This window comes from Diuraphis noxia, unplaced genomic scaffold, assembly GCF_037042655.1.
Source record: "Diuraphis noxia isolate RWA-SAM2 unplaced genomic scaffold, SU_Dnox_SAM2 contig0001, whole genome shotgun sequence".
In the NCBI taxonomy this organism is placed as follows: domain Eukaryota; kingdom Metazoa; phylum Arthropoda; class Insecta; order Hemiptera; family Aphididae; genus Diuraphis; species Diuraphis noxia.
The window spans coordinates 1,421,080-1,447,547 of NW_028301711.1; the positions used below are offsets into that span (position 1 = coordinate 1,421,080).

The 26,468-nt window shown below is 30.8% G+C and overlaps 3 protein-coding genes and 2 long non-coding RNA genes across 5 annotated transcripts; 2 read left to right on the forward strand and 3 right to left on the reverse strand.

Annotated features, from left to right (window-relative positions):
* Positions 1-4,410: 4,410 nt before the first annotated feature.
* On the reverse strand, positions 4,411-5,023 carry LOC149059202 (uncharacterized). The gene is made up of 3 exons (XM_089223090.1): positions 4,836-5,023; positions 4,590-4,762; positions 4,411-4,493 (listed from the first exon to the last, which is right to left on the reverse strand). The coding sequence occupies exons 1-3, from the start codon at positions 5,021-5,023 to the stop codon at positions 4,411-4,413; spliced, it is 444 nt and encodes a 147-aa protein (XP_089079216.1).
* Positions 5,024-7,499: 2,476 nt separating this feature from the next.
* On the forward strand, positions 7,500-7,825 carry LOC149059203 (uncharacterized). The gene is made up of 2 exons (XR_016189749.1): positions 7,500-7,600; positions 7,655-7,825. It is a non-coding gene; the product is annotated as an uncharacterized LOC149059203 (long non-coding RNA).
* A 170-nt stretch (positions 7,826-7,995) lies between these two features.
* Positions 7,996-8,747, forward strand: LOC149059204 (uncharacterized). Its single transcript, XM_089217392.1, has 2 exons — positions 7,996-8,601; positions 8,664-8,747. Exons 1-2 carry the CDS (start codon positions 7,996-7,998, stop codon positions 8,745-8,747), a joined length of 690 nt encoding a protein of 229 aa, XP_089073518.1.
* A 147-nt stretch (positions 8,748-8,894) lies between these two features.
* On the reverse strand, positions 8,895-9,749 carry LOC107171129 (uncharacterized). Its single transcript, XM_015521358.2, has one exon. The coding sequence runs from the start codon at positions 9,747-9,749 to the stop codon at positions 8,895-8,897; it is 855 nt and encodes a 284-aa protein (XP_015376844.2).
* Positions 9,750-14,614: 4,865 nt separating this feature from the next.
* LOC149059205 (uncharacterized) lies at positions 14,615-14,940 on the reverse strand. Its single transcript, XR_016189750.1, has 2 exons — positions 14,840-14,940; positions 14,615-14,785 (listed from the first exon to the last, which is right to left on the reverse strand). It is a non-coding gene; the product is annotated as an uncharacterized LOC149059205 (long non-coding RNA).
* Between the last annotated feature and the right edge of the window lie 11,528 nt (positions 14,941-26,468).

Below are 26,468 nucleotides of genomic sequence, written 5' to 3' on the forward strand. Positions count from 1 at the left end.
CAGAATATTTATCAGAACATATGTTATCAATAACTTTAGATCTACATTGTCTCAATATTTTCACTTGATGTTGCATAAAATATTTTTTTTTCCATTAAATAAAAATATTGTCAGAATATCTATCAGAACATATGTTATCAATAACTTTAGATCTACATTGTCTCAATATTTTCACTTGATGTTGCATAAAATATTTTCTTGTCCATCATATATAGATATTGATACAATATGTTTTAAACATTTATTTATAAATATAGTTTTGTTCATAATATAAACATATTGCCAAAATATTTTGAAGAACATAAAGAAAACATATGTCTACAATATAAATATTTCCCGATTGCTATCTGGGTATTCCTATTAATTCTCATACTAGTGATGATGAGAATGAATTTGAGTATGAAAATGACGGACCACCTTTATCTGATGAGAATATATTGAATGAACTTTTCAATGACCCTGGTATGCATACATTATAACATTATACTATTATTAATAATTATTAATTTTTTATATATTCAAAAAGCAAATCAATTAATTAAATTTAAAATAATAATATAAAAACCAGTGTCTTGGTTTAAAATTTTCATTAGTACCTAAATTTATGTGATGTAAACTGGTGCGTTTCTTAACTTGAATAAAGGATGTTACTATATTAATTATTATTAAATGTTTAGAAGGCTTAGTTGACACAAATAAAGATGTTGATGACGAAATTATGCAACAGAATATTATTATTGCTATCGAACCAAAGTCAGTTACAACTTTTATTAGATGTTCTGTCCATACATTACAGTTATGTATCAATGATGGTTTGAAAACTGCAGCTATAGCAAGTTGCATTATTCAAGCTAGAAAGGTAATTTATTATAAATAGTGATAAAACTTACTTTTTAATAATAGTTAAATTTTAATTTTAATAAAATGTTATAGGTTGTGAAAAAACTTCGAACACCGAAATATTGTACTTGGTTGAAAAAAAACCATTTAAAATATGCTATAATTGACATTGAAACTCGGTGGAACTCATTATACAATATGTTATTCCGCTTACTTGAATTGAAAGATTTTTGCACAGAACACGATGACGAACATCCAGATCTTAAACTAAGCAATAGTGAATGGGAATCAATTCATAGTATTGTAGGTTCAGACATTGCCTAATTGTATAGTCTTTAAATGAAAATGTTACATTGAATAATATCTTTATACTTAGATAAACGCGCTTAACCCAGTTAAAATAGCAACATTGGCACTCCAGAAACAAGATATTAATCTTGGAGACTTTTATGGTATTTGGCTGCGAGCAATACACGGATTAAACTCCAATGGTACCATACTAGCAAAGTGTATTGAAAATTCTATGAAAAAACGACAGACATTGCTATTAAATAATAATGTGTTTTTGGCTGGTATGTAAAGTTAAATAAATATTATACCTATATAGTGAATTATACAGTATTTACCAACTACTAATACACTTACTCTTTTATTTTAGCTATTTACCTTGATCCAAGGTATCAGATGTTGTTAAATGAAGAAGAAAAAACTACAGCAATAACTCATCTAGTGAACACATGGAATGTTTTGGATAACTTAGAACAAGCTGAACATTTGCCAAATGACATTGAGAATGATAATTTAGGTTGGTATATGGTATTATAAATAATTATTTTTATAGACTAGGTAATGGTTATAGTAGAGAGAGAAACAACTTTATTCAAAGTGAACTGGCCGTCAGTCAGAATGCCTATATGACACAGTGTAAAAATCAAACATATTTGTTACAGCAAAGAATGGATAAAAAGAAAATAGTATATAAATGAGAATAATAAGTTTAAAAAAAATAAAACATACAATAAAATATGGTGTTATCATGTAGTATAAACAAATAATCATTATATTTAAATACAATGAATAAGATTATTAGTAGAATAAAAGTGTTTGCAATATGGTTGTGTGTAGTTTTAAGAGTATAAAATATGTCTGAATAATGTCTGGCATGTCTCTCATGACAGTTAAGCTATAAACATATAGAATAATACATTGAAATCTATGATAGTTTACGGGACTTTTAATTAATTATAATTTTTATATAAAAACAAAATTATACTATATTAATATACAAAGAGAGAAGGAGCTCTATAAATATATAAGTTAGAGTATAAATTAAATATATCTGATGTTGTTCATAAATAATATTTTATTAAATCCAAACTTAAAATTTGACAATTATATGTATTTTATTGTTTAGATAATGATACCACAAACGAAACAAATACTAGTTTTTCTTATAATACTGAAGAAAGTATATCAAATGTTGATGAGTTTGATGTTTTTCTGTCTTCTCAGTCATCAGTTTCAACAACATCAACTGAGATAAGTTCTACCAGCTCCATAAAAAAACTTTTACATGATTTTAAAGATGCCCAACGCATTCCATATACAACAAACATTCTTAAGTACTGGGAATCTCTAAAAGATACACATCATGAGTTGTATAAACTTGCTTGTATTGTTCTAGCAGTACCAGCAACTCAGGTTAGTATTTTTTTTTTTTTAATTTACTAACCCCTCGTAATATAATATGTGGATAATCAATAAGTTTTTCATATAATATATTATATTTTTTTTTTTTAGGTGAGCGTAGAAAGAAGTTTTTCGAATCTGAAATTCATTTTATCAGATTTAAGATCATCTTTATCCGAAGACATATTAGATGCAATCATGGTTGTACGCAGCAATCACATTTTTAATGATAACCATTCTTAATTTATAATACTTTCAACATTAGTTTTGTTATATACAAGTAGTATATATATTTATGATGGCATAATGCCACAATGGTTGTTTATAACAGGATGTTATGATTTTTTTTTATTAAAGTATTAAATATTAATTGAAATTATACATGACATTACATTATATTTTTGTACCTTTTCACCATATCAGAAAAAGTAACTCCGTATAATGCATACTCATGGGTAGTAAATAATACTCAACCTCTCTCTCCCACTCCTATTATAAACTTTTTTCCAACACATATAAACACCTATTATCTTTACCAACTACACAAATTGATAGAATAAAATATTATTTAGGTAGTACATACACTACATACAATTTTGAATTTACTTTGTTATAAACAGTGTATTTTTTATTAGTCTCTATTTTTTCATACACCTAGTACCTACTATGATATATGCCTAGGGTAGTAGGTTAGTATATACCTATTCTTCTCCTCCTCCTCTTCACACCTATCACCAGCCGATAGGTTAACGGGTTATATTTTGTTGGACAACTAATGGTGTGCACAGAACTCAAAATTAAAATTGCGATACATTAAAACTGAGAAATTTTATAAAAATAACAAAAAATACATTATCAAAAATTCAATATTATACCAAAGAATACAAACAACGTTCAAAAGCTGACCCAATATTGTTTTTAAAGCAGGTAGTACTAAATATGCAATTCATGTAACATTTTAGATGATTTAGCTACAGTATCAATAATTTTCGTTTCAATCTAAACAATCTAGAATAGAATCTATTCTAGATCAATCTTTTCATAGTCTACACCAGTGGGAAGAAACTATGAACACCATCTGTGTTCACACCCCACTCCGCACAACCACCATTGGTTAGTCACTGATTTTTGTATGTTATGTGTTAGTAAGACAGAGAAAAGACATACGATTACGACGTCCTCTTCAATACTTGTTTACAATTTTTTTAAACTTAAAATTTAAAGGTGAAACCAACATATTTCATTTTATTGCAATCGTTATTTCATTATTTGAAATCGAAAATAAATAAAACCGGTATTCAAAGTCAAAACGGAAAACATAATTTCTCGAAATCGTTATTTGAAATGGAAATCAAAATCGAAAATGTATAAAATTGGTATGCAAATTCAAAACAGAAAACATAATTTCTTGATATCGTTATTTGAAATGGAAATCAAAATCAAAAATATTTAAACCGGTGTGCATAGTTAAAACGGAAAAACGTAATTTATCAAAAACGTTATTTCAAATTTAAATCAATACAATTAGTATACAAAACCGGTATGCAAAATATTAATTGAAACCACAATTTTTTAAAACCGTTATCTGAAATCAAAATCGAAATCGGTAAAAGTAAATACCGGTAACCGAAACCGAAATTGAAATCCAAAAATTTTTTTTCGGTTTCAAGCCCTGTTAATTACACAAAGTATGGGCAAATATGATTTTAAATAACTATTTAAATACGCCACGATAGTTATATTTTGTTTTGTTTATGTATGTGAATATTGACTATGTCTACAATAACATAATATTTAACATGCAAATATAATATTATGTAATAGGTACCTACTATATGTTATTAATACTTAAATATGTGTACATGATACATTTTTACTTTCTCAAAAATATATAAACATAACATAAATGTTACCTTGGGCATTATTCAATTCTGGCGAGTACAAAGGATCTGCATCACTATCATCTGTAATTATTATAAATACAATTTGATTCAATAATGGTGTTTAACAAAAATAAATTTCAATTAAAATTATAAATAATTTATAATAAATAATTTTACCAAAAATATCATCAGAATTTGGGCTCCATAAACTATGTTTTGTTTTTTTATCAAGAGATACTTTTCTTTTCAATTTAGGTTTATATCTATCTACATTTTCTTGAGAAGATTCATTTGTTGACAAATCAGATGTCAGTTTAGCCCGGTTGGCCTTTTCCTCAGCAATTTTATAACTATCTGTAAATTGAGTGAAACAAAAAATAACATAATTCACTACTTTAAATTTATAAAAAAATAAGTTCATACCTTATTTTTATATCTTTTCCTAATTGTTGAGCATTTAAATACCGAAAACATTTTTCGTTTGGTGATATTTGGTTGTCAATGCATGTTCTTAAATTTTTTTTTGGCCATGCACATAAATCTTTTTCAAACCAATTCGATGGTACAACCTCTACAGAGTTATCTGCTTCAAATGCCACAATTGACCACATATTATACTGTAAATTGTAATTATAATTGTAATATTGTTCTTGTTGTTAAAATATAAAATAAATAAATAAAAATAGAAATATACAGAGCACAATATACCAACTATTATCTAAAAATGATTTTAATTTTAAAAAGTAAAACTATATAATACATATTTTAATGATATCTTACTAATAGAAAAAACTATAATTAGGTAGACTCATATGAGTTTAACAATAAAAAGTTTATATTTTAGTAGAATGAATAATTGGTAAGGCAATAAATGTATTGTTATTAGGTAAAAGCATAACTTTTTTTTTTAATACTACCTATATTTTATACCAAATAAAATTATTACATAATATATCAACTATATATATGCCTAATTTGGATGATTTTATGGGATTATTAAACAATATGTGTTTGTTTTTGAATTTTTTACATATTAAAATAACTTCATCCAAATCTTTGTTGCATATTATATTAAAAACTTTTACAACATTATCATCACTAGTAAGTATGTATGAGTCAGCTTCTATATTCGTTTTTATTTTCAATGTTTCTAATACAATAGAGGTAAACTGGTCTCCTTTTAAAGCATTCTCTAATATTGGTCCACGTACATGAGGTCCACTAAGTTGATATGGGGCAATTTTAGTTTTAACTTTAGTTTTTAGATGGCAGATTTCATTATATCTTTTGACAATCTGTTGTAAAGGCTTATCAGGTTTCCTTAATATTTTCTTCAGAGAACTCATGAAATTTTCAAACGGAAATGTTGAACAGTTGTCAAGTGGTCCAAACTTATCATAATCGTCACATATATGTGTCAAACCATGTACATTATGAGATATCAGATGAGGTCCATAAATATTTTCAAAGTTTCTCAGTAGGGTAAAAAAGCCACTACTGGAACCACCGCCACCGCCACCACCAACACAGCCACCACATCCCACCGACACCGCCACCACATCCCACCACCACCACATCCCACCACCACTACATCCCACCGCTCCTTGCCCAGCCATAGGTGCCACCGTCGGTACACCGCTCCCCGCCCCGCCACCACATCACACCACCACCACATCCCACCAAATCCCGCCCACCCATAGGTGCCGCCGTCGGTACACCGCTCCCCGCCCCACCAGCACATCCCACCGCTCCCTGCCACCCACGCCGTAGGTGCCGCCGTCGGTACACCACTCCCCGCCCCGCCACCACATCCCACCGCCATCACATCCCACCAAATCCCGCCCACCCATAGGTGCCGCCGTCGGTACACCACTCCCCGCCCCGCCACCACATCCCACCACCATCACATCCCACCGCTCCCTGCCCAGCCTTAGGTGCCGCCGTCGGACGTGACGTGTGATATATGGAAATAATGCAAAAATTTATTTCGATCGTCCGGGATTCGAACTGCCACGGTATACATATATAAAACACTCATATTAGGTATACTTGATATAGTCTCCCACTACAGAACCGTTTCCCCACTATAAGTTATTATCCTCACCATACTCGAAACAATTAGTTAATAATTCAGTGTATGAACATTCAGTCTTAGTTTTGTTTTAACAGTGTCAAGTCGCGAGTTTTATAACAGTGTTATTATGGGTGGATCAATCAGTGAAATGAATCGGTTGTACAAATATGTTGCGCCTACATCTCCGACTGAACTTATCGATTGCACTAATTTTACAATCGATTTTGAAAACCGTAAATTTTTAAACGTTGGTTTCGATTCAAAAGATGAGTTCAATATCGTCGTGCAAATAATTACACCGTCGCGCTATGTAAATATTTCTCCAGACTTCTTGAGGCGTATTTACTCAGTGATGGGCCATGTTTTATCTTACATTCTGGATACTACTGTACGTTATAAAAAAATTATTTTTTTGGAAGATGAATTTGTATTGCTCACGAGTATAAGGGAGATAATGTCTTGGTCATGGAGTCTAAACAAATAGACGGATGTAGAACTATATTAAATCGAAGAGATCTTATGACAATTCAAGATTTAGAGAGCACAATTCTTGAAACCATAACAATGAAAATCGCCATCACACGACCTATTATTTTAAATCAAATCGATCAAATAACCGACTACCTTAAAACCGATTTTAATGTTGATAAATCAGCGAAACTTGAAGAAGTAGTTTCAATAACAAAAGGAATTCATGCCGAATTAATCGCAAACCATATACCGAAGAACAAACAGAGTTTTATCAACCAGATAACAGCTGGCAATCAAATGGATGGAAAAGCTGAATAACTCTATAAATGTATGAAAATTTATTTAAATATTTCGATAGTAAAAATTTTTTATCATGATTACTTATTTTTATTACAGAATAAAACGGAAGCTTTTAACGTTGGCATATCGCCACCAAGATACTCAATTTTGTCACCGTCGATTATACATGACGAAAACGATTTATCACAGTCACGGGTAATTTAAAAATTTAAAAAAAATATTTTTCTCGAGTTAACCGTTATTTTATTTTTAGGGTGCTGACGAGGAAAGGGGGTTTCGAGAATACTTTTCAACACGTTCGAGTTTACCAACGAGGGCACCAATTCGGAAAATCAAACCTATGGTAATACACACATTATTTACTTGATAAACGGATATTGATAAATTTTTATTACAGGCTGTTGACGAGAACGATGGGCCGACTTACTTTAACAGATTTTCACCATCCCCACCATCTTTGTTTGACTAAACAGACGGCAAGTCTCAATCAACTCAGAGGAATACGAAATTAATTTTTTATTTAATAATATCTTATTAATGATGATAATAAATATTCTTTATATCATAACATGTGTGTTATTCATTTCGTTATACATATCCCCACCATAAAGGATAGAGTAGGGATTAATCCCCGCTCCACACGGCAACACTGCATAAAACGTGTGACACGAGCATAGGACAAGTCAGTCGTAACCCGCTCTTCAAGAAGTGACAATTTTGTGCGTTTGATCCATCATAATGGCTAGTCAACTTATCGACTGTTCGACTTTTTTCGTGGACGATAATATTTTTATAAATATAGGTCTAGATCCGGATTTCTTGTTAAATTGTGTTGTATGTATTACAAGTAACATGCAATGTGTAAAAATGAGTGTGGACTTATATGAATCGCTTAATGTATTACTTAAAAACATCAATTTTTTACTACCATCACATTTACTGTTAGAGGAGTTTAAATTGATGTCAATCGAAGAATGCAACGGCAACAAAATACTGTCAATCAAATGTTTGCTTCAAGACCAGAATGTGCAGTTGACAAAAGGGAATGTTGCAAGGATCTTACGGTTAAGTGGTGCCATTGAAGAAGTTATTCAGATGAAAACAATGTACACAAGGCCCACTGCATTGGATCAGGCATGTAAGATTTCAATGTTTCTCGGAAAGGAAATGCCGTTATCTAAAGATACAGCCATAACCGATGTTGAAGATTATTTGAACCGCATCGAAGTTAGGAAACTGAAAGAATGTATTCCAGTCGAAGGTACTTGCTTAATAGCAGATTTGAAAATCAAAGCACTCGAACAATTAGCAAGAGGCTGGTTATCTTATTCGGCAAAAATTGAGGTAATACAAACATATTTTTGCATATTATTTTATACTAAACAAAAACATTTTTTTTTTTTTAGCCTGAAGTCAGCAGACCTAAGACAAGAGCATTCGTAGCACGTGAAAGGGAAATAGCAAGCCGTAGATTGAGTTTTGGAAAATAATTCATTATGTAATATTTTATTGTGACTTTGGTACATTAATAAAAAAAAAAATGTAATATTTTATACTTACATTTTTATTGTGGCTTTGGTCGATGATAATAAAAAACAACGTGATGTTTAAAAAAAGTATTTTTATTTACAAACTATTTACAATTTCCTTACATCACCATTAAAAGGATTATAAGTTATAATTTGATCGTGTAAAATGAGACAATAAACTGCAGTCTTCGCTGGAATGGCTTTGCCTGTTTCGAACTCGATGCGTAAATCAACAGTCGACGATTTTACGTTGTCGTTTTGTCGTGATAAATCTACGACTATGATTGGTACGTATTGTTCAAAAATGGTTTTTGACAGTAGAGGCTCACTATATTCTCTATCGTAGTATGATTTTTGGAAATCTGTATATGCTTTATATAAAATGGCCGTAACGTTGTTTGTGAAATCTGAACGGAAATCTTCGTATGGATACACTTCAGAATTTAGATGTATTTTAAGGTTTTTCAGGTAACAGTGATCGAATCGTCCAGACGGATTAAATAAATTATTTTTTCGATCTGTTTGAAAGCCAATTAATGCAAATCTGGGTTTCTCGAGCAAACTGCTCGATTTAACCGTCCACGAATGAGAAGTGTTCTGAGGGAGAACCGGATATTCGCACAAGTCCCAATTTCTGAACGCACACGAGAGTTGTTTACGAGAGTCTAATACTTTTAATAGTTTTATTTTTTCTTTGTCACTCACCCTGATAACCGGCATCTTCCAAATAATTTTACTCAGCTCAATCACTACTTTTTTGAGTTTTTCTTTATTGTCATTCGCAGTGGTCTCGGAAACGTACAACGCATCAGAGTCCGTAGACGATCTGTTTAAAATGATTTGTTGGTTGCAGTTGAGTAGTATTTTTTTATAATCTTCACAAAATCCTAACAAGTGTTTGAGCGGGATACAACCAGCAAATTTGTTATTTAACGTGAAATTTTTATTTTCACTGACATTCATTTCTACGTCCCAAGCAGCATTTTTTAGATTGTTCAATTCATTCGGTGTGTGTGAGCAAAACTCTTTAAGACTCGATGATATTCCAGGAGATTTTAATTTTTGTATTTCAACACCGTTAATTTCATACCGGATTTCAGAAAACAAAAACGCCAAACCATTATTTGTAAAATTAATTTCGTTATATTTATACTATTTATACTAACAATAATCATAAGTATCATATTACGATCGGTGGGGACTGTCCATCGGTTATTAGCGAGTAGAAATATATTGTACGTCATTACGATTTATACTGTCAACAATAAATGTCTATATAATACGTTTATGTTATTATTTATATTTATAATACATAACAAATTGGCGACGAAGAAAATAATAATTTAATCGTAATCACTAGTGCATTAGAAGTTTCAAGTATTGTATTCATACTAATACAAAATGGCAACTCCTAAGACAGAATCCATAACGAACTTCAATCAAGTTATTGGGTCACCTGGAAACTTTGAAACAGGTATGGATATCACAATTTTTGAGTCAAAATTGACAAATTTTTTTTTGGCAAATGCCATCGAAAATAATATTCAAAAAAGAGCCATTCTATTATCATCAGTCAGTGAGGAAATTCACAAAGTACTTTTTAGTTTATGTGTTCCTAGCACGCCAAACGATGTTGAGTATGAAACTCTAATGAAAAGTTTGAACAAATATTTCAAACCAATAAAATCGTACTTCGCGGCTAGGTATACATTTTATCAAGCTAAACAAAGACAAGATGAATCGGTGTGCCAATGGGGTGCACGTGTCAAAAATCTTGCTTCAAAATGTGGGTTTTCGTCGGAACTAACAACAGTCATTAGAGACATATTTGTTGTCGGAATGGGTTCAGGACCAATCCAAGATCGTCTGTTAGAAGAGGATGCCTCAAAAATTGGAGTTACATATTCAAATCTAATGGAAATCGCGACAGCCAAAGAAACTGCAATAAATGACAAGAGTGGCTGGAAAAAAGAAGAATACGCAGACTTGAAGTACCAACAAAAAAATAATGGACATACTGCCAAGAAGGGGTTCAACACATACAAGGAGTCAAAAATCAAATGCGGGATTTGTGGCCGTTCCAATCATTTTCAAAAAGACTGCAGATACAAGGACTTCGAGTGCAACAATTGTGGTGAAAAAGGTCATTTGTCCACCGTATGTAAAAAGGGTACGAAAGAAAAGAAAAATATAAAAACACAAAATAAATTTTTGTATGATAATAATGATGATGACGAAACAGTTAATTATGATCTTTCGAATACTTTTTTTTCCATAATTGATCAAAATTTTCAAAATAAAGCGGTAAAACCGTTTACAGTTAATTTAATTGTACAAAACAATAATGTAAGCTTCGAAATTGATACCGGTTCACAACATAGCGTAATTTCAAAAAGATTATATCATCAACTGTATAGTCATATCAAATTAAAAAAAAATGACATTTCGCTATCTGATTACGTCGGCAACGACATTAAACCGATAGGAAAAATATTTGTCGATTCGGTGTACCAAAATAAAAAATTTACAATGTGCCTTTATGTTATCGACAATGGTGGTCCTCCATTAATAGGTCGAAATGATATAAAAAACATAAAATGTTTTACCTTGTTTAGTATTGAAAATGACGTAAGTGTCGATAGTATTATAAAAAAATATAACAATGTTTTTAAAGATGAAATAGGCACTTTTAACAAATACGAAATTTCATTAAATATCAAAGCGGGGGCAGTACCTAAATTTTACAAACATAGGTCTATTCCATTAGCATTAAAGGGAAAAGTTGAAACCGAAATTGAGCGTTTAATCAAAAGCAACATTTTAGTTTCCGTCGACCACAGCGAATGGGCAACTCCAATAGTACCAATATTAAAACCAGACGGCACGGTTAGAATTTGCGGTGATTTTAAAATAACAATAAATCCGGTATTAGAAGGGACTGAATACCCTCTTCCAAAAATAGAACATTTATATGCAAATATTAGTGGTTCAAAATATTTTTCGAAAATAGATTTAAAAGACGCATACCAACAAATGGTTATTAAAGAATCTGATCGCAAATATACCACTATTAACACACATAAAGGTTTATTTAGCTATACACGCAACCCTTTTGGAATAAAGTCGTCAGCAGGGGAGTTTCAAAAAGCTATGGAAACTTCAACAGCAGGTCTTGAGGGCATAGGTATATTCCAAGACGACATTATTGTTGCAGGTTCCACTATCACAGAGCACAATGCTCGTTTAGACAAATTACTAAATGTATTGTCAAATGCAGGTTTAAGAGTAAAGTTGAATAAATGCAAATTTATGCAAAAGTCAATTGAATATTTGGGTCACAGGTTAGATGAAAATGGTTTACACACACTAACAAAACACACAGATGTTATAAACGATGCCATTGTCCCAGAAAATAAAACATTGCTAAAATCATTTTTAGGTTTAGTTACGTATTATATAAAATTTATTCCAAACGCTGCAAATATTTTAAAACCATTGTACACTCTTTTACGTAACGGCAGTGAATGGAATTGGACACCAAAATGTGACCAAGCATTCAATAAAGTCAAACAAATTTTAATTTCGAAACCCGTATTGGCACATTATGATCATAATATTCCGATTAAACTCGTTGTAGACTCATCATCTTATGCACTAGGCGCAGTTCTTTCCCATGTGTACCTAGATCGTACTGAAAAACCTATAGCATATGCATCAAGAGTTCTATCTGAGTCAGAATGTAAATTTCCACAAATTGAAAAAGAAGCTTTAGCAATTATTTACGGGGTTACGAAATTTTATGACTATTTATATGGTAGGCATTTTCTATTAGAAACCGACCATAAACCGTTAATATATATTTTCGGTGATAAGAAAGGTATCCCAATTTACGCGGCTAATAGATTACAACGATGGGCCTATGTTTTATCATCATTCGATTTCGACATAAAATATGTAAAATCCGAAGATAATACAGCCGATTTTTTATCACGAATAAAAAGTTCAAAATTAAAAATTGAAAATCATAATGAAGAATGTATTAGTCTTAATTTTATTCACGAACAATCACTTTTCACATTAGACTGGTCTAAAATAAAAATTGAAACAAGTAGAGACACAATTCTCGCCAAAGTATTAAACGCAGTCAAAACAGGAGAATGGAATAGTGATTTTTCTAAAAATTTAGAACTTAATTCATATAATTTACGAAAAACTCAAATTGCAGTGGAACAGGGATGTCTATTATGGGGTTACCGTGTTATTATACCAGCTAAATTTCGAAATAATATACTCAAGGAACTTCATTCGTGTCATATGGGTTCTTCCAGTATGAAAAGTTTAGCGAGATCATACTTTTGGTGGCCAGGAATGGACAAAGAAATCGAAAATATCACACAAAGTTGCGACAATTGTATTAATGTCAGGCAAAATCCGCCAAAATCTGTAACATCACCTTGGAAATGGCCAGAAAAACCGTGGACTAGAGTACATTGCGATTTTCTTGGTCCATTTCAAAATAAATATTTTTTTGTCATTGTTGACGCAACCACAAAATGGTTAGAAATTTTCAAATAAATTCTATGACAGCAGAAATTGTTATTCAAAAATTTTCAGAAACGATAGCACGATTTGGAATTCCAAAAACAATTACATCAGATGGTGCAAAATGTTTCACTGGTTTTGAATTTCAAGCATATTGCAAAAATCTAGGTATAAGGCATATGACAGGCGCTCCATTTCACCCAGAATCAAACGGCTGTGCGGAATCAGCAGTCAAAACAATAAAAAATTTTTTTTAAAAATGCTCGACTGCACAATCCCAATTAAATAAATTTCTTTTGATGTATCGTAATACACCTCATTCAACAACACGAGAAACGCCAGCTAAACTAATGTTAGGTCGATCAACACGTTTACAATTTGACGCGTTAATGCCGAATACAAGTGAAGTGGTTATTGAACGACAAATATCACAAATAAACAATGGTGGTAATAAGATAGTATCATTCAATACAGGTGATAATGTTTTAGCTAGAGATTATAGGAATAATAACAATAAATGGCAAAAGGGTAAAATTATCAAATCCATTAGTTGTAATACACACGATGTAGAGCTCGATGACGGAACTATTTGGAAGAGACACAATGATCAATTACTCATTGATAAATCGCTGACACCAGCGAATAATTCAATTTCACTTACACCCACTAGACAAATAAATGAAAATACTGAAAATATCGAAACCGTAGGTGCAAAACAAAATCCTGATACTATAATAATAAATAAAACACCCAGACCAATTAGATCTAGAAAACCACCTCAGCGATATTCTCCAAGTGATTATAATTAATGTAATTAAACTTACTAACACACTAACATAGCGATTAAGCAATACACAAAATACTACTTATATATATATATTTTTTTTTTTTTTTTTTTTTTTTAAGGAAAAAGATGTTGCATATTCAGCATTTATATTATATGATATTACACCTATACTGTTTATACTAACAATAATCATAAGTATCATATTACGATCGGTGGGGACTGTCCATCGGTTATTAGCGAGTAGAAATATATTGTACGTCATTACGATTTATACTGTCAACAATAAATGTCTATATAATACGTTTATGTTATTATTTATATTTATAATACATAACAGATCAAACGCACAAAATTGTCACTTCTTGAAGAGCGGGTTACGACTGACTTGTCCTATGCTCGTGTCACACGTTTTATGCAGTGTTGCCGTGTGGAGCGGGGATTAATCCCTACTCTATCCTTTATGGTGGGGATATGTATAACGAAATGAATAACACACATGTTATGATATAAAGAATATTTATTATCATCATTAATAAGATATTATTAAATAAAAAATTAATTTCGTATTCCTCTGAGTTGATTGAGACTTGCCGTCTGTTTAGTCAAACAAAGATGGTGGGGATGGTGAAAATCTGTTAAAGTAAGTCGGCCCATCGTTCTCGTCAACAGCCTGTAATAAAAATTTATCAATATCCGTTTATCAAGTAAATAATGTGTGTATTACCATAGGTTTGATTTTCCGAATTGGTGCCCTCGTTGGTAAACTCGAACGTGTTGAAAAGTATTCTCGAAACCCCCTTTCCTCGTCAGCACCCTAAAAATAAAATAACGGTTAACTCGAGAAAAATATTTTTTTTAAATTTTTAAATTACCCGTGACTGTGATAAATCGTTTTCGTCATGTATAATCGACGGTGACAAAATTGAGTATCTTGGTGGCGATATGCCAACGTTAAAAGCTTCCGTTTTATTCTGTAATAAAAATAAGTAATCATGATAAAAAATTTTTACTATCGAAATATTTAAATAAATTTTCATACATTTATAGAGTTATTCAGCTTTTCCATCCATTTGATTGCCAGCTGTTATCTGGTTGATAAAACTCTGTTTGTTCTTCGGTATATGGTTTGCGATTAATTCGGCATGAATTCCTTTTGTTATTGAAACTACTTCTTCAAGTTTCGCTGATTTATCAACATTAAAATCGGTTTTAAGGTAGTCGGTTATTTGATCGATTTGATTTAAAATAATAGGTCGTGTGATGGCGATTTTCATTGTTATGGTTTCAAGAATTGTGCTCTCTAAATCTTGAATTGTCATAAGATCTCTTCGATTTAATATAGTTCTACATCCGTCTATTTGTTTAGACTCCATGACCAAGACATTATCTCCCTTATACTCGTGAGCAATACAAATTCATCTTCCAAAAAAATAATTTTTTTATAACGTACAGTAGTATCCAGAATGTAAGATAAAACATGGCCCATCACTGAGTAAATACGCCTCAAGAAGTCTGGAGAAATATTTACATAGCGCGACGGTGTAATTATTTGCACGACGATATTGAACTCATCTTTTGAATCGAAACCAACGTTTAAAAATTTACGGTTTTCAAAATCGATTGTAAAATTAGTGCAATCGATAAGTTCAGTCGGAGATGTAGGCGCAACATATTTGTACAACCGATTCATTTCACTGATTGATCCACCCATAATAACACTGTTATAAAACTCGCGACTTGACACTGTTAAAACAAAACTAAGACTGAATGTTCATACACTGAATTATTAACTAATTGTTTCGAGTATGGTGAGGATAATAACTTATAGTGGGGAAACGGTTCTGTAGTGGGAGACTATATCAAGTATACCTAATATGAGTGTTTTATATATGTATACCGTGGCAGTTCGAATCCCGGACGATCGAAATAAATTTTTGCATTATTTCCATATATCACACGTCACGTCCGACGGCGGCACCTAAGGCTGGGCAGGGAGCGGTGGGATGTGATGGTGGTGGGATGTGGTGGCGGGGCGGGGAGTGGTGTACCGACGGCGGCACCTATTGGTGGCGTGAAGCGGTGGTATGTGGTGGCGGTGTTGACGGTGGCTGTGGTTCCAGTAGTGGCATCTATGGCCGGTATACTAGTATATATAATGAGTAGTAAATATAATGTCTTATAATGCACATGATAATGTGTGTGTGTGTGTGTGTAAAGGTATAAAGGTATTATAAGTCTGATGATTGATGAGTATGCGTATATAGATGTACATTACTAGAAAATATAACAGTTAGTACCCAAAGATCGGACTTGTAACCGCTGTGTTATATTCATGTAATATTAAATTACAGATAGTACCTACTCGTAAACTGTATAATATTAAGTTCGCGGTATTTTGTTCACAGTAATGTGTTAAGTGATATCTGTTTAGGGTATAGAACTGCTCGCAGGAATGTAATAGCGTACCTATAATTAAATATACTTCACTTAAATGGCTAATAATATGCACATAATTTGTCTGGTGGGCCAGTGGTATTATAGCAGTCGTCTGTGAGGCAAGAGATTCGAGGTCGAGTCCTGGACAATCGAAATAAATTTTTGCATTATTTCCACTGATAATAATAATAATATTATACGTCACAACGGCGGCGGCGTCGAGTAGTTGGATGTTTTGGTGGGGCGGAGAGTGGTGTACCGGTTGCGGCACCTAATACCGGGTGTGTGGTGGTGGTGGGACGGCGGCACCTACGGCCGGGCGGTGAGTAGGAGAGGTGGTGGTGGTGGTGGTGGCGTATGATGAGGATGAGGATGAGGATGAGGAGGAGGAGGATGAGGATCTTGTGATTGAATTCTCTATTTTATACTACTTTTTTCACAAAATTGTCTAACAACTTTCTGGCAATATTTATATATTTAGAGTGGTTTGGACTAAGAAGTAAAATCATTTCTACATTCAAACCAAAAAAATGTTTCCAATGTTCAGTAGTCAATACATTTTTAGTTACGATAGTTCCAACATGCAACAAAAGCAACCGGAACTCTGTTGCCTTCCAACGATTCACTTCATCTAGCTTACGAGTTTTTCTTGCAAACTCACACGGAATATTAACTTTAATATTTTCAAGTTGCATTGATATTTCTTTTATTTTCCACGAAGGATATCGAATACTAACCGGACCTTTAATCCACATTAGAATTAATTTCCGAACAACACCGATTCACACTAAATGCATGTAATCTAGTGAAAAATCAGATACCCCGTCAAATAAAGGTAATGTGGATATAAGAAATACATCACCAACATGATGGTCTTCATTGGATTGCATTACATAATTTTGATGTGTCCTTTTAGGTGGACATTTTGAAGGCGAAGTGAAAGGAAAAAACATTCTGTTTGATAGATATTTACCTTCATGTTCACATCTTGAACAAGAAAAAAATCCAGAATGTCCCTTAGTTTTTAACAAAAATGATTTTGCCGGTGCATCACAGTAAAATGTATCAATATACAGATTATACACCTTATTATTAATACAAATACCTGTCTCTTTTAATAATTGTACCTCATCAATAAATGATTTAACAAAACTGTTGCTATCAGACGGTTTCATTTTGCCACAATAAAGTCCAACTAGAAATACTTTATTATTTTCTGGACGAATGTATGCTAGTATAGGCCAAAATTGTTCTGGATTACTTTTGAAAATTGGTAAACCATCAACTCCTACCACAAGATGGATATCGGTATCATCCGTCAAACATTCTGGAAAATTGTTTTTAATTCCATTCAATAAACCAAAATGGTGATATGCTCCAGATTTAACAGTATCAAAACTATAAGGCACAACAGTTTTTGATTGTAAAATAGTCCTTGAATCTTTAGGTAAATCTTTAAAGCATTTATGTTGTTTTAAAAAAACTAATAATTTATTTAATGCATTTTGTGGAATATTAAAGTCAATAGCCCACTCAGCAATACATGTACGAAAAAGAAAAGATTGATCACATAATGTTGTTTCATCTGTACAATTATCTTCAGATTCTTCAGTTTCTGACGATGATGAAGTCAATATGCTTGATTTTTTATCTAAAAGCTCAAAAATCAAGTCTAAATTATCTATTTCTTGAGCAATTAGATTGGGCGGAGATTTGTCGAATGTCTCATTTAATTGCATAGAAAATGATTGATTAGAGCAAATATTAGTGTTTGTTTGAAAATATTTACTGTTTTTTTATGTAGTTGGACCGTTATTTAAATCACCCATAAAAATAGCTCCATTGTCGTTTTGCAATTCTTCTTGGATTCGTCTTCTTTTTGATCGACCACTTAAATGTGATTTTTTTTCAAAATCCATCTCATAAAATCTGTGCCTATAGTAAAAATTAAAATAGTGGTTCCTCAACCATGCCAATGAATCCTTACTGTAATTATTTTTAACTACATTTATGCCATTCAAGTATTAATTTTAACAAATTTAACTTCTATACATGTTGTTACAAAAAATAAATTGTGATTAATTTTATTATTATACATATCATTAAAAAAAGATTGTAAATGTTTCAAAATAATATTCCAATATAATGTGTTATTATAATATAAGTATAATATGAAATTAATTTAAATATGTAGCTACCTCAATTATAAAATTTAATAAAATATTTAATTCACTTGCAAGGGCGCCCGCAGGTGAAAATTCAGGGGGGGACAGCCTTAATTTTTATAAATAATCAAACACTTTTATACTAATTCAATACTTTTATTAATAATCAAACACTTTTATACTAATTAAATACTTTTATTAACTAATTGAACACAAATTGCAATTTTATTTTATTTTTCCCAAATTCATCAACAACTTTTTCAGCTAAATGAAGTTCTTCGATTTTTTTTCTATGTAAACTTAACATACATAATCCAGATAAACGATTCTCACACATTGTTGAACGTAACCAGGTTTTAACACGACGTAATGTGCTGAATGTTCTTTCTATACTACAAGTTGTTGGTGGAATAGTCATATAAATAATAATACTTTTTTTAATAGTTGGATAAAATTCACAATCTTTTTAAAAAAAAAGAAATATTTTCCTTTTTATTAATTGATGAAGACTCTTTCATACCATGTTTGACCTTCTTCTACTAAGTTTTCTATTTGATAATGGTTGTCTAATTCTTTTAAAATGTCAATAAAATTTATTTTTGTCATTTTCAACATAGTTGATGGGTGTAAAAATCCTAATTTAAATGCTATTTCATTTATTGGACTAAAACGAATTTCTAAGGATTGAATCAAAGAATCAATATAAGGTATATATATAGAAATCCGAAAGTACTCATCAGGAGTAGATGTAACAATATTTTGACGATGAGTTTGTTTTGACACTACTCGTGGAATTTGTATGTCCAAGTTAAATTGAATTGCACAGTTTCTTACATCATTAAATATCAGACTAAAATTTTCTTCTGACATCGATCTATGCTTCTTTAATATTTCTAGTAAATTTAAGTGTATATGTTGATGTACTGTATGCAAATTAGTATCAACAGCTTGTAATTTGTTTACAATTGGCTCTAATATTTTAGAATACTTGGCTATAATTTTTAAGCACACAATAAACCCTATGGTAGATGTTGCACACGAAAGTTGATAGGCTTTTGTTCTAGTAGCAGAATTTGTATCATAGTTAGTAGCCAACTTACTAAGAGCCGATTTGATTTCAAAGAAATTACTATCAAATATTCTAATAGATTTATATTTTTCAGACCACCTAGTCTCACATAGCAATGGGATATTGGAAATTAATCGACGCCTTAAAATACTTTCTCTAAAGAATTTAATTGTTTCTTTGACTGTCCCTATTGAATTGCGGATTTCAGGAAAGCTATTTTGGTCATTTACCACTAAATTTAATTTATGAGATGCGCAATGGAAAAAACATGCAATTGGATATTGTTTTTTTATTAGAGCTTGAACGCCATTTTCTTTTCCACTCATTGTAGAGCATCCATCAAAACCTAATCCTACTAATTTTGACATATCTAGACCAACTCTACTTGTAAACTGGATTATGGATGATGCAATTGCTTCAGCATTTAATTTTTGAAGTTCTACAAACCCTAGAAATTCTTCTTTTATATCATATGTTTGAGTAACATAACGCACTCCTATAGATAATTGCTCTTTACCAGCGATATCAGCTGATTCGTCAGCCATTAGAGAAAATGCCATTGAGTCATTTACACATTTTACAATTTCATTACATATAATATTACCACAAATACTTATCAATTCATTTTGTATTCTATGAGATGTATATTTAGAATTTGATGAACATGTTTCAAAATGTTTGGTTAGTACAGTATCTCCTGCTTCCATTCTTAATTTTAATAACTCTTGAAAGTTTCCAGAATCTGATTCTTTACCTCTAATCGAAATGTTATGGGTTCCACAAAATATTAATGTCTGAGTGATTGATTTAAGGATTACTCGATTATCACTAATAATTTTGTGAGCAGCAGTGTTAATTTGTTCAAAAACATTTTTTTTTTAAAGTGTAATAGTGTCCTCAAAAAACTTTGCAGCGGTTATAGCTTCAGTGTGCCATCTGGATGATACATGTTTTTTTGCTTCATCGTGTATTTGATAACATTTTTTAAATCCTGTTTTAATGAATGAACCAAATTTCCCACGCTTCAATGTCGGACAAAATAAAATACAATATTTGCATAAAATTCCTTTGATGGTTGGTGAATATACCATCCAAGGATATCTATCTAAATGTGACCATACGAAAGGTCCTCGTTTAGCACCAGGATCTAAGTCTTTCTTAAAATTATAGTTCTTATCAGGTTTAAAGGGTGATACTAATAATTTGTACTTTAAATCATCTGTAATTGAATGAACTTCTATATAACAACCAATATCAAGATTAGGTGTGCCAACTAAAAAAATATACATACAAGTCCGGTACAACATACTTTAAAATTATTTGTTCTTAATTTGTATTAACATAAATATTATACTACCTACCATTATTAGAGTCCATAATTGTAGTATCATAAATAGTATCAGACTTAGCAGTATCATTAGCATTACAAGCATCAACTTCTTCAACTATTAAACAATTTGCGGTACCAACATTATCTATTCCAAGCAAAGCAAGCAAAATAAAAGTAAATTATATAAAAAATACTTAATGAAATATTATAATAAAATTCTTGACAATTATTTTACTACCAAACTTACATTAAATTCTTAATAATGGTTCAAATATAAAATATAGCATAACATATACAAAATAATATGAAAAAAAAATATACATAGGTACAACATACATTAAAATTATTTGTTCTTAATTTGTATTAACATAAATATTATACTACCTACCATTATTAGAGTCCATAATTGTAGGATCATAAATAGTATCAGACTTAGCAGTATCATTAGCATTACAAGCATCAACTTCTTCAACTATTAAACAATTTGCGGTACCAACATTATCTATTCTAAGCAAAGCAAGCAAAATAAAAGTATATTATATAAAATATACTTAATAAAATATTATATTTCTTGACAATTATTTTATTAGGTTAGGTTAAATTAAAGATTTACCAATATCAGAATCTACAGCAACACCAACGCTTTCAACAGATTTCAGCTTTTTATGAGTAACTTCATCTATTTTAAGCAAATCAAAGCATGTTATATTTTTTAGGTATAACTAGTTTCTACAAGATTCAACTAAGCTAAGTTAGAACATTTTAGTAGCCAGTAGGTACCTGATATTGTGTTATATTGTTCAACACGTCGTTTAGGACATCTAAACTGTTCGAAAAAGTCTTTGACATTCATTGTTAATTGTTATTACTTTGATGTAAACAATAACTATTCTGATTTTCGAATTTGGATTATTGACATTACAAGTACAACTTAAAAGGTACAACTTAAAAGTTACAACTGTATCCGTTTATTTTGACTTTTAAATTTGTAATCATTAAATTATAGTATCAACAGGGGGTGGACACTTTTGGGCGGCAGGCCGATAACAGATAATCATTCGCCATTTTATTTGAGGTTGTTTTTATCAGTTTTAATTCGAGATAAGAAATATATTCCAAACAACATTACTGTTTACAAAATACAATTTTCTCTTAACGGAAATCTGCATATTTTACTTATTTGTGTTTTCGTATTTTTTATACTTAATTGTGTTTACCGTTTACATTGTACATTCTGTGTTTAAAATGGTGTTCGTTTGTATTGGAAAAGTGTGTAGGGATTCAAAAGTCAGTACCAAAGTGGAGGGTTGTAAGCTATTCAGTATCCCTAACGAGTTGTCACGGTAAGATTACCTTTAATTATTAATATTTTAATGAAAAAAACGTTAATATACGAGTAGCATAGCTTTAGGCGTGAACATTATTACTTTCATTGATTACCAATTATTTATTTTAGTTGCAACAAATGGTTAATAAATTGTCAACGATCAGATCTGTGTGTTAAACCGATAAATATTCTGAACAAGAACTATCGTGTTTGTAATGATCATTTTGAAAATACAATGTTTTCAAATGTTGAAAGGACAAGACTTTTGCCTATTCCTACAGAATTTGGTAGCTACATTGAAACAACTGCGCAAGATAGTGCAAACCAGACTATTGCTGATGATTCATTAACTGATGAAATCATTGTTACAAGCACACCGTTAAAACAAGATCAATCAGTGTCTGTTGCTAGTAAGTAATTTTGATAGATTAAGGAATTATTAAATTAATTACATTTGAATGAAATTAAATTGTTAATATAAGTATGGATCTCAATTTAGTAATTAATTTTATGTTTGTAATAGGCAACGCGTTGTCGCCGTGTTCATTGTTTGAATCATCTTCATCATCAACTGCAACACAAACTACTCAAGTTCTTTCTGTAAATACACCAAGAAAACAAAAGTTTAGAGTTGAAGTTCGAGAACTAAGGACAAAATGCGACAAACTGGAGCAAAAGGTTGAACATTTGTCTCAAGAATTAGTCAAAAAATCTTCAGACATTAACGATTTTGTGACATCAATAGAACACTTCTATGAGGTTTGTGATAAACATTTACCACCAAATTTGTCAATGGTTGTTAAACATTATGTGCAAATGTCTAAAAGAAAATCTCAAGGGATACGATATAGTAATACTATAAAACAGTTGGCTTTAACTATTTATTTCTATGGTCCTCGTGCTTATACATTTTTAAAAACAATGCTGCAATTGCCTAGTCCTAGGACGTTACGCAGAATCACAGAGCAAATACAAGTTATCCCAGGTTTAAATGATATTTTGTTTGAAGCTATGGATTTTAAAATTAATAATTTAAAAAATGATGCCAAGGAATGTGTCCTATGTATTGATGAAATGTCTATAAAAACATATTTATATTATAATCTATCACAAGATTGTATTATTGGATTTAACAACTCTTATGATAAAAAAACTTACGAACCAGCAAAACATGTATTGTGTTTCATGTTAAGAAGTTTAAATTATGATTGGAAACAACCAGTGGCATACTTTTTTATTAATAACAGTTGCTCTGGAATTACTCTTCAAAATACAATTTTTGCTGTGATTTCTCGGATCCAAAGCACATCACTCATCTTCAAAGTTGTAACTACTGATCAGGGTTCTAATTTTGTAAGTTTTGCAAGTAAAATGCATGTATCAAAAGAACGTCCTTATTTTTATGTTAATGGTCAAAAAATATTTTATATTTTTGATCCACCACATTTACTTAAGTCCACAAGAAACAATTTTTTCAAGTACCAATTATCATTTTTAAATGGCTTGACAGATAAAACATATGTTGAACAGTTTTATAAATTAGATCAAGGACTGAATCGACTTGCTCCTAAGCTAACCGACTCACATATTTACCCGGGACCATTTCAAAAAATGAAAGTTTCATATGCTAGTCATGTATTTAGTGAAACCGTTGCAGCAGCAATGAAAACTTGTATCCATGGTGGTACATTACCTTCTACTGCAGAAACTACTTCAATATTTATTGATCATATGGATAAGTTATTTGATATATTAAATTCAAAAAAAAAAATTGGAGGTAAAAATTTAAACAGACCATTCAAAAACACTGCTCAACAGAGAGGTCATTTATTACTTATGTATGAAGTATTTGAAAATATGACTATTTTTGAAAAGAAAACACTCAATGGCAAAGTTATAAATATAGATGTGACAAATAGAGTTAAGTTTTTTAACGGCTGGCAGATAACCATTAATGCATTATTACAGTTGTGGGACGACATTCAAAAACCAAATTATGTTTTATGTACCTATAAATTAAACCAGGACTGCTTGGAAAACCTTTTTGGCAGCTTTCGGAATCAAAATGGAAATAATGTAAACCCAACAACTATACAATTTCTTTGGGCATTTAGAAAGATATTTTTCATAAACTTCTTCAAACAAAGCGATGGATCCAACTGCTTAGACGACTTGAATGAAATCTTAACCAACATTGGAGAATTGGCTCCACCATTAACTAATGCACCTGTATTATTCCCAGAGAAATCTCCATTTAAATTGTGTGCTTTAAAAGTAAGCACTGTAGATTACAGAGAGTTGTGTTTCCCTGCAATGAATGCACTTGCATATGTGTGTGGATATTTAATAAAAAAATGCATTGAAAAACATTCCTGTGATTTATGTCTAAAGTATGCTAAGCATCAAGATCAATTAGATCAATCATTTATATTTATATTTTTAAAGGCCTACCAAAATACAGAAAATTCAACCTATGGAAATTTAAATGTACCTCCCGATCAGTTTATTAATTATATTAATGAATTAGATGATATTTTTGTAAGTAATTTTCCTACACTAGCAGTAGAGAATGATGTTGGAAGAAAACTTAAAAATTTCATAGACAATATTCCTTTTAATCACCCATGCCCTAAATTTGACATTGAATACTTAAAGGCTCTTTACATTCGATTAAGAATTTTTCATACTGTTAAATATTTAAATAAAAATTTACTATCAATGGGAAGAAAGAATAGAAAATTAGACATTCTCTCTCACCTTTAAATAATATGTTGTATATACTGTATACTTTAAGTTTTTAATATTATGTATACACCTATGTTTATACCTATGTTTTTTTATAATTTTTTAATTTGTTTTTCTATTAAAAAAAAAATACCTTGTGGCTTGTATTAAAAACAAAATAAACGTTGAAAAGTTGACACAGATTTTAAAATACTTTTCCATATCCTATTCCTAACCTTCACATTATAGAATAATTATTGTACAACACAGAACGTAAAAATAAATGCGAAATAGCAAAGTAAAAACCGCATAATAGAATAATCTAAAAAAATAAAAATTATTAGACAATTTTTGTATTCTGAGAGAAATTTTTGGTAATATTTTGTAATTTTTTGTAATTTTTGGAAGGTTTTCTAATCACTTGCTAAAATTGATAAGAACTACCTCAATTAAAATGGCGGCTGATTTTTTGTTTGACCCTATCTTACTGTATAATTTGTTATCAGTGTCCATTCTGATTATTCTATTCTGTGGTATCACCACAGAATAAGACTAGATATCACTAGATATCACACATTCACACTGTTCAGTTCAACGATTAGATAACCGAAAACCACAAATAATCAATTGCAGTAGTTGTTACTAACTTCAAATCACAGTATATCGTGATAATAAATTAGCGGAAATCTATTATCACGAAGTATATCTACAGAATATAAAATGTATAATAGGTAACACACCTTGGTACCAATAATGATTTTTAGGTTTTTTGGATATTTAATTTGGATGTAATTATTTCAACTAACAGGAAAGCTAGGGGGGAGTTGTCCCCCCCTGCCACTCCTTGCGGGCGCCCTTGTTCACTTGTAATATAATAGGTATTAGTAGTAGTAGAATATTAGAATATTAGCGTTTAAAAGGTTTGTAAATCCTTATTTAGTGAAATTATTTAAATGATTATATAGATAATCTTTAATTATAATGATTATTGGTAAGTAAATATAATATGTTTCAATTAAAATGAACCCCTTAATTAACTAAATTAATTAAACAATTTAAAAAAGGTACCTACTAATAACTGTAGTTTATGGACATTTATATTATAATAGAGTATTAATAAAAATATATATAATGTATTAAATGGATTTATATTCTGACTACAGATTATTATAGTATAGATTAGGTATATATATTCAGATTATAATTAAAGAGGTCACAAAGATCAATAAATAATGCCCTTAATAAACTATATCTAGTATATGTATATGGTACTATTGAATAAAATAATAAAATAAGGCATTT

Bases quoted from the DNA above. Each gene is read 5' to 3' on its own strand.
- LOC107171129 (XM_015521358.2), bottom strand. From the start codon at position 9,749: ATGAATGTCAGTGAAAATAAAAATTTCACGTTAAATAACAAATTTGCT.
- LOC149059204 (XM_089217392.1), top strand. From the start codon at position 7,996: ATGGCTAGTCAACTTATCGACTGTTCGACTTTTTTCGTGGACGATAAT. The intron at 8,602-8,663 runs GTAATACAAACA...TTTTTTTTTTAG, and splicing joins CTTATTCGGCAAAAATTGAG to CCTGAAGTCAGCAGACCTAA.
- LOC149059202 (XM_089223090.1), bottom strand. From the start codon at position 5,023: ATGTGGTCAATTGTGGCATTTGAAGCAGATAACTCTGTAGAGGTTGTA. The intron at 4,763-4,835 runs GTATGAACTTAT...ATTTACAGATAG, and splicing joins GGAAAAGATATAAAAATAAG to TTATAAAATTGCTGAGGAAA. The intron at 4,494-4,589 runs GTAAAATTATTT...TAATAATTACAG, and splicing joins AAATTCTGATGATATTTTTG to ATGATAGTGATGCAGATCCT.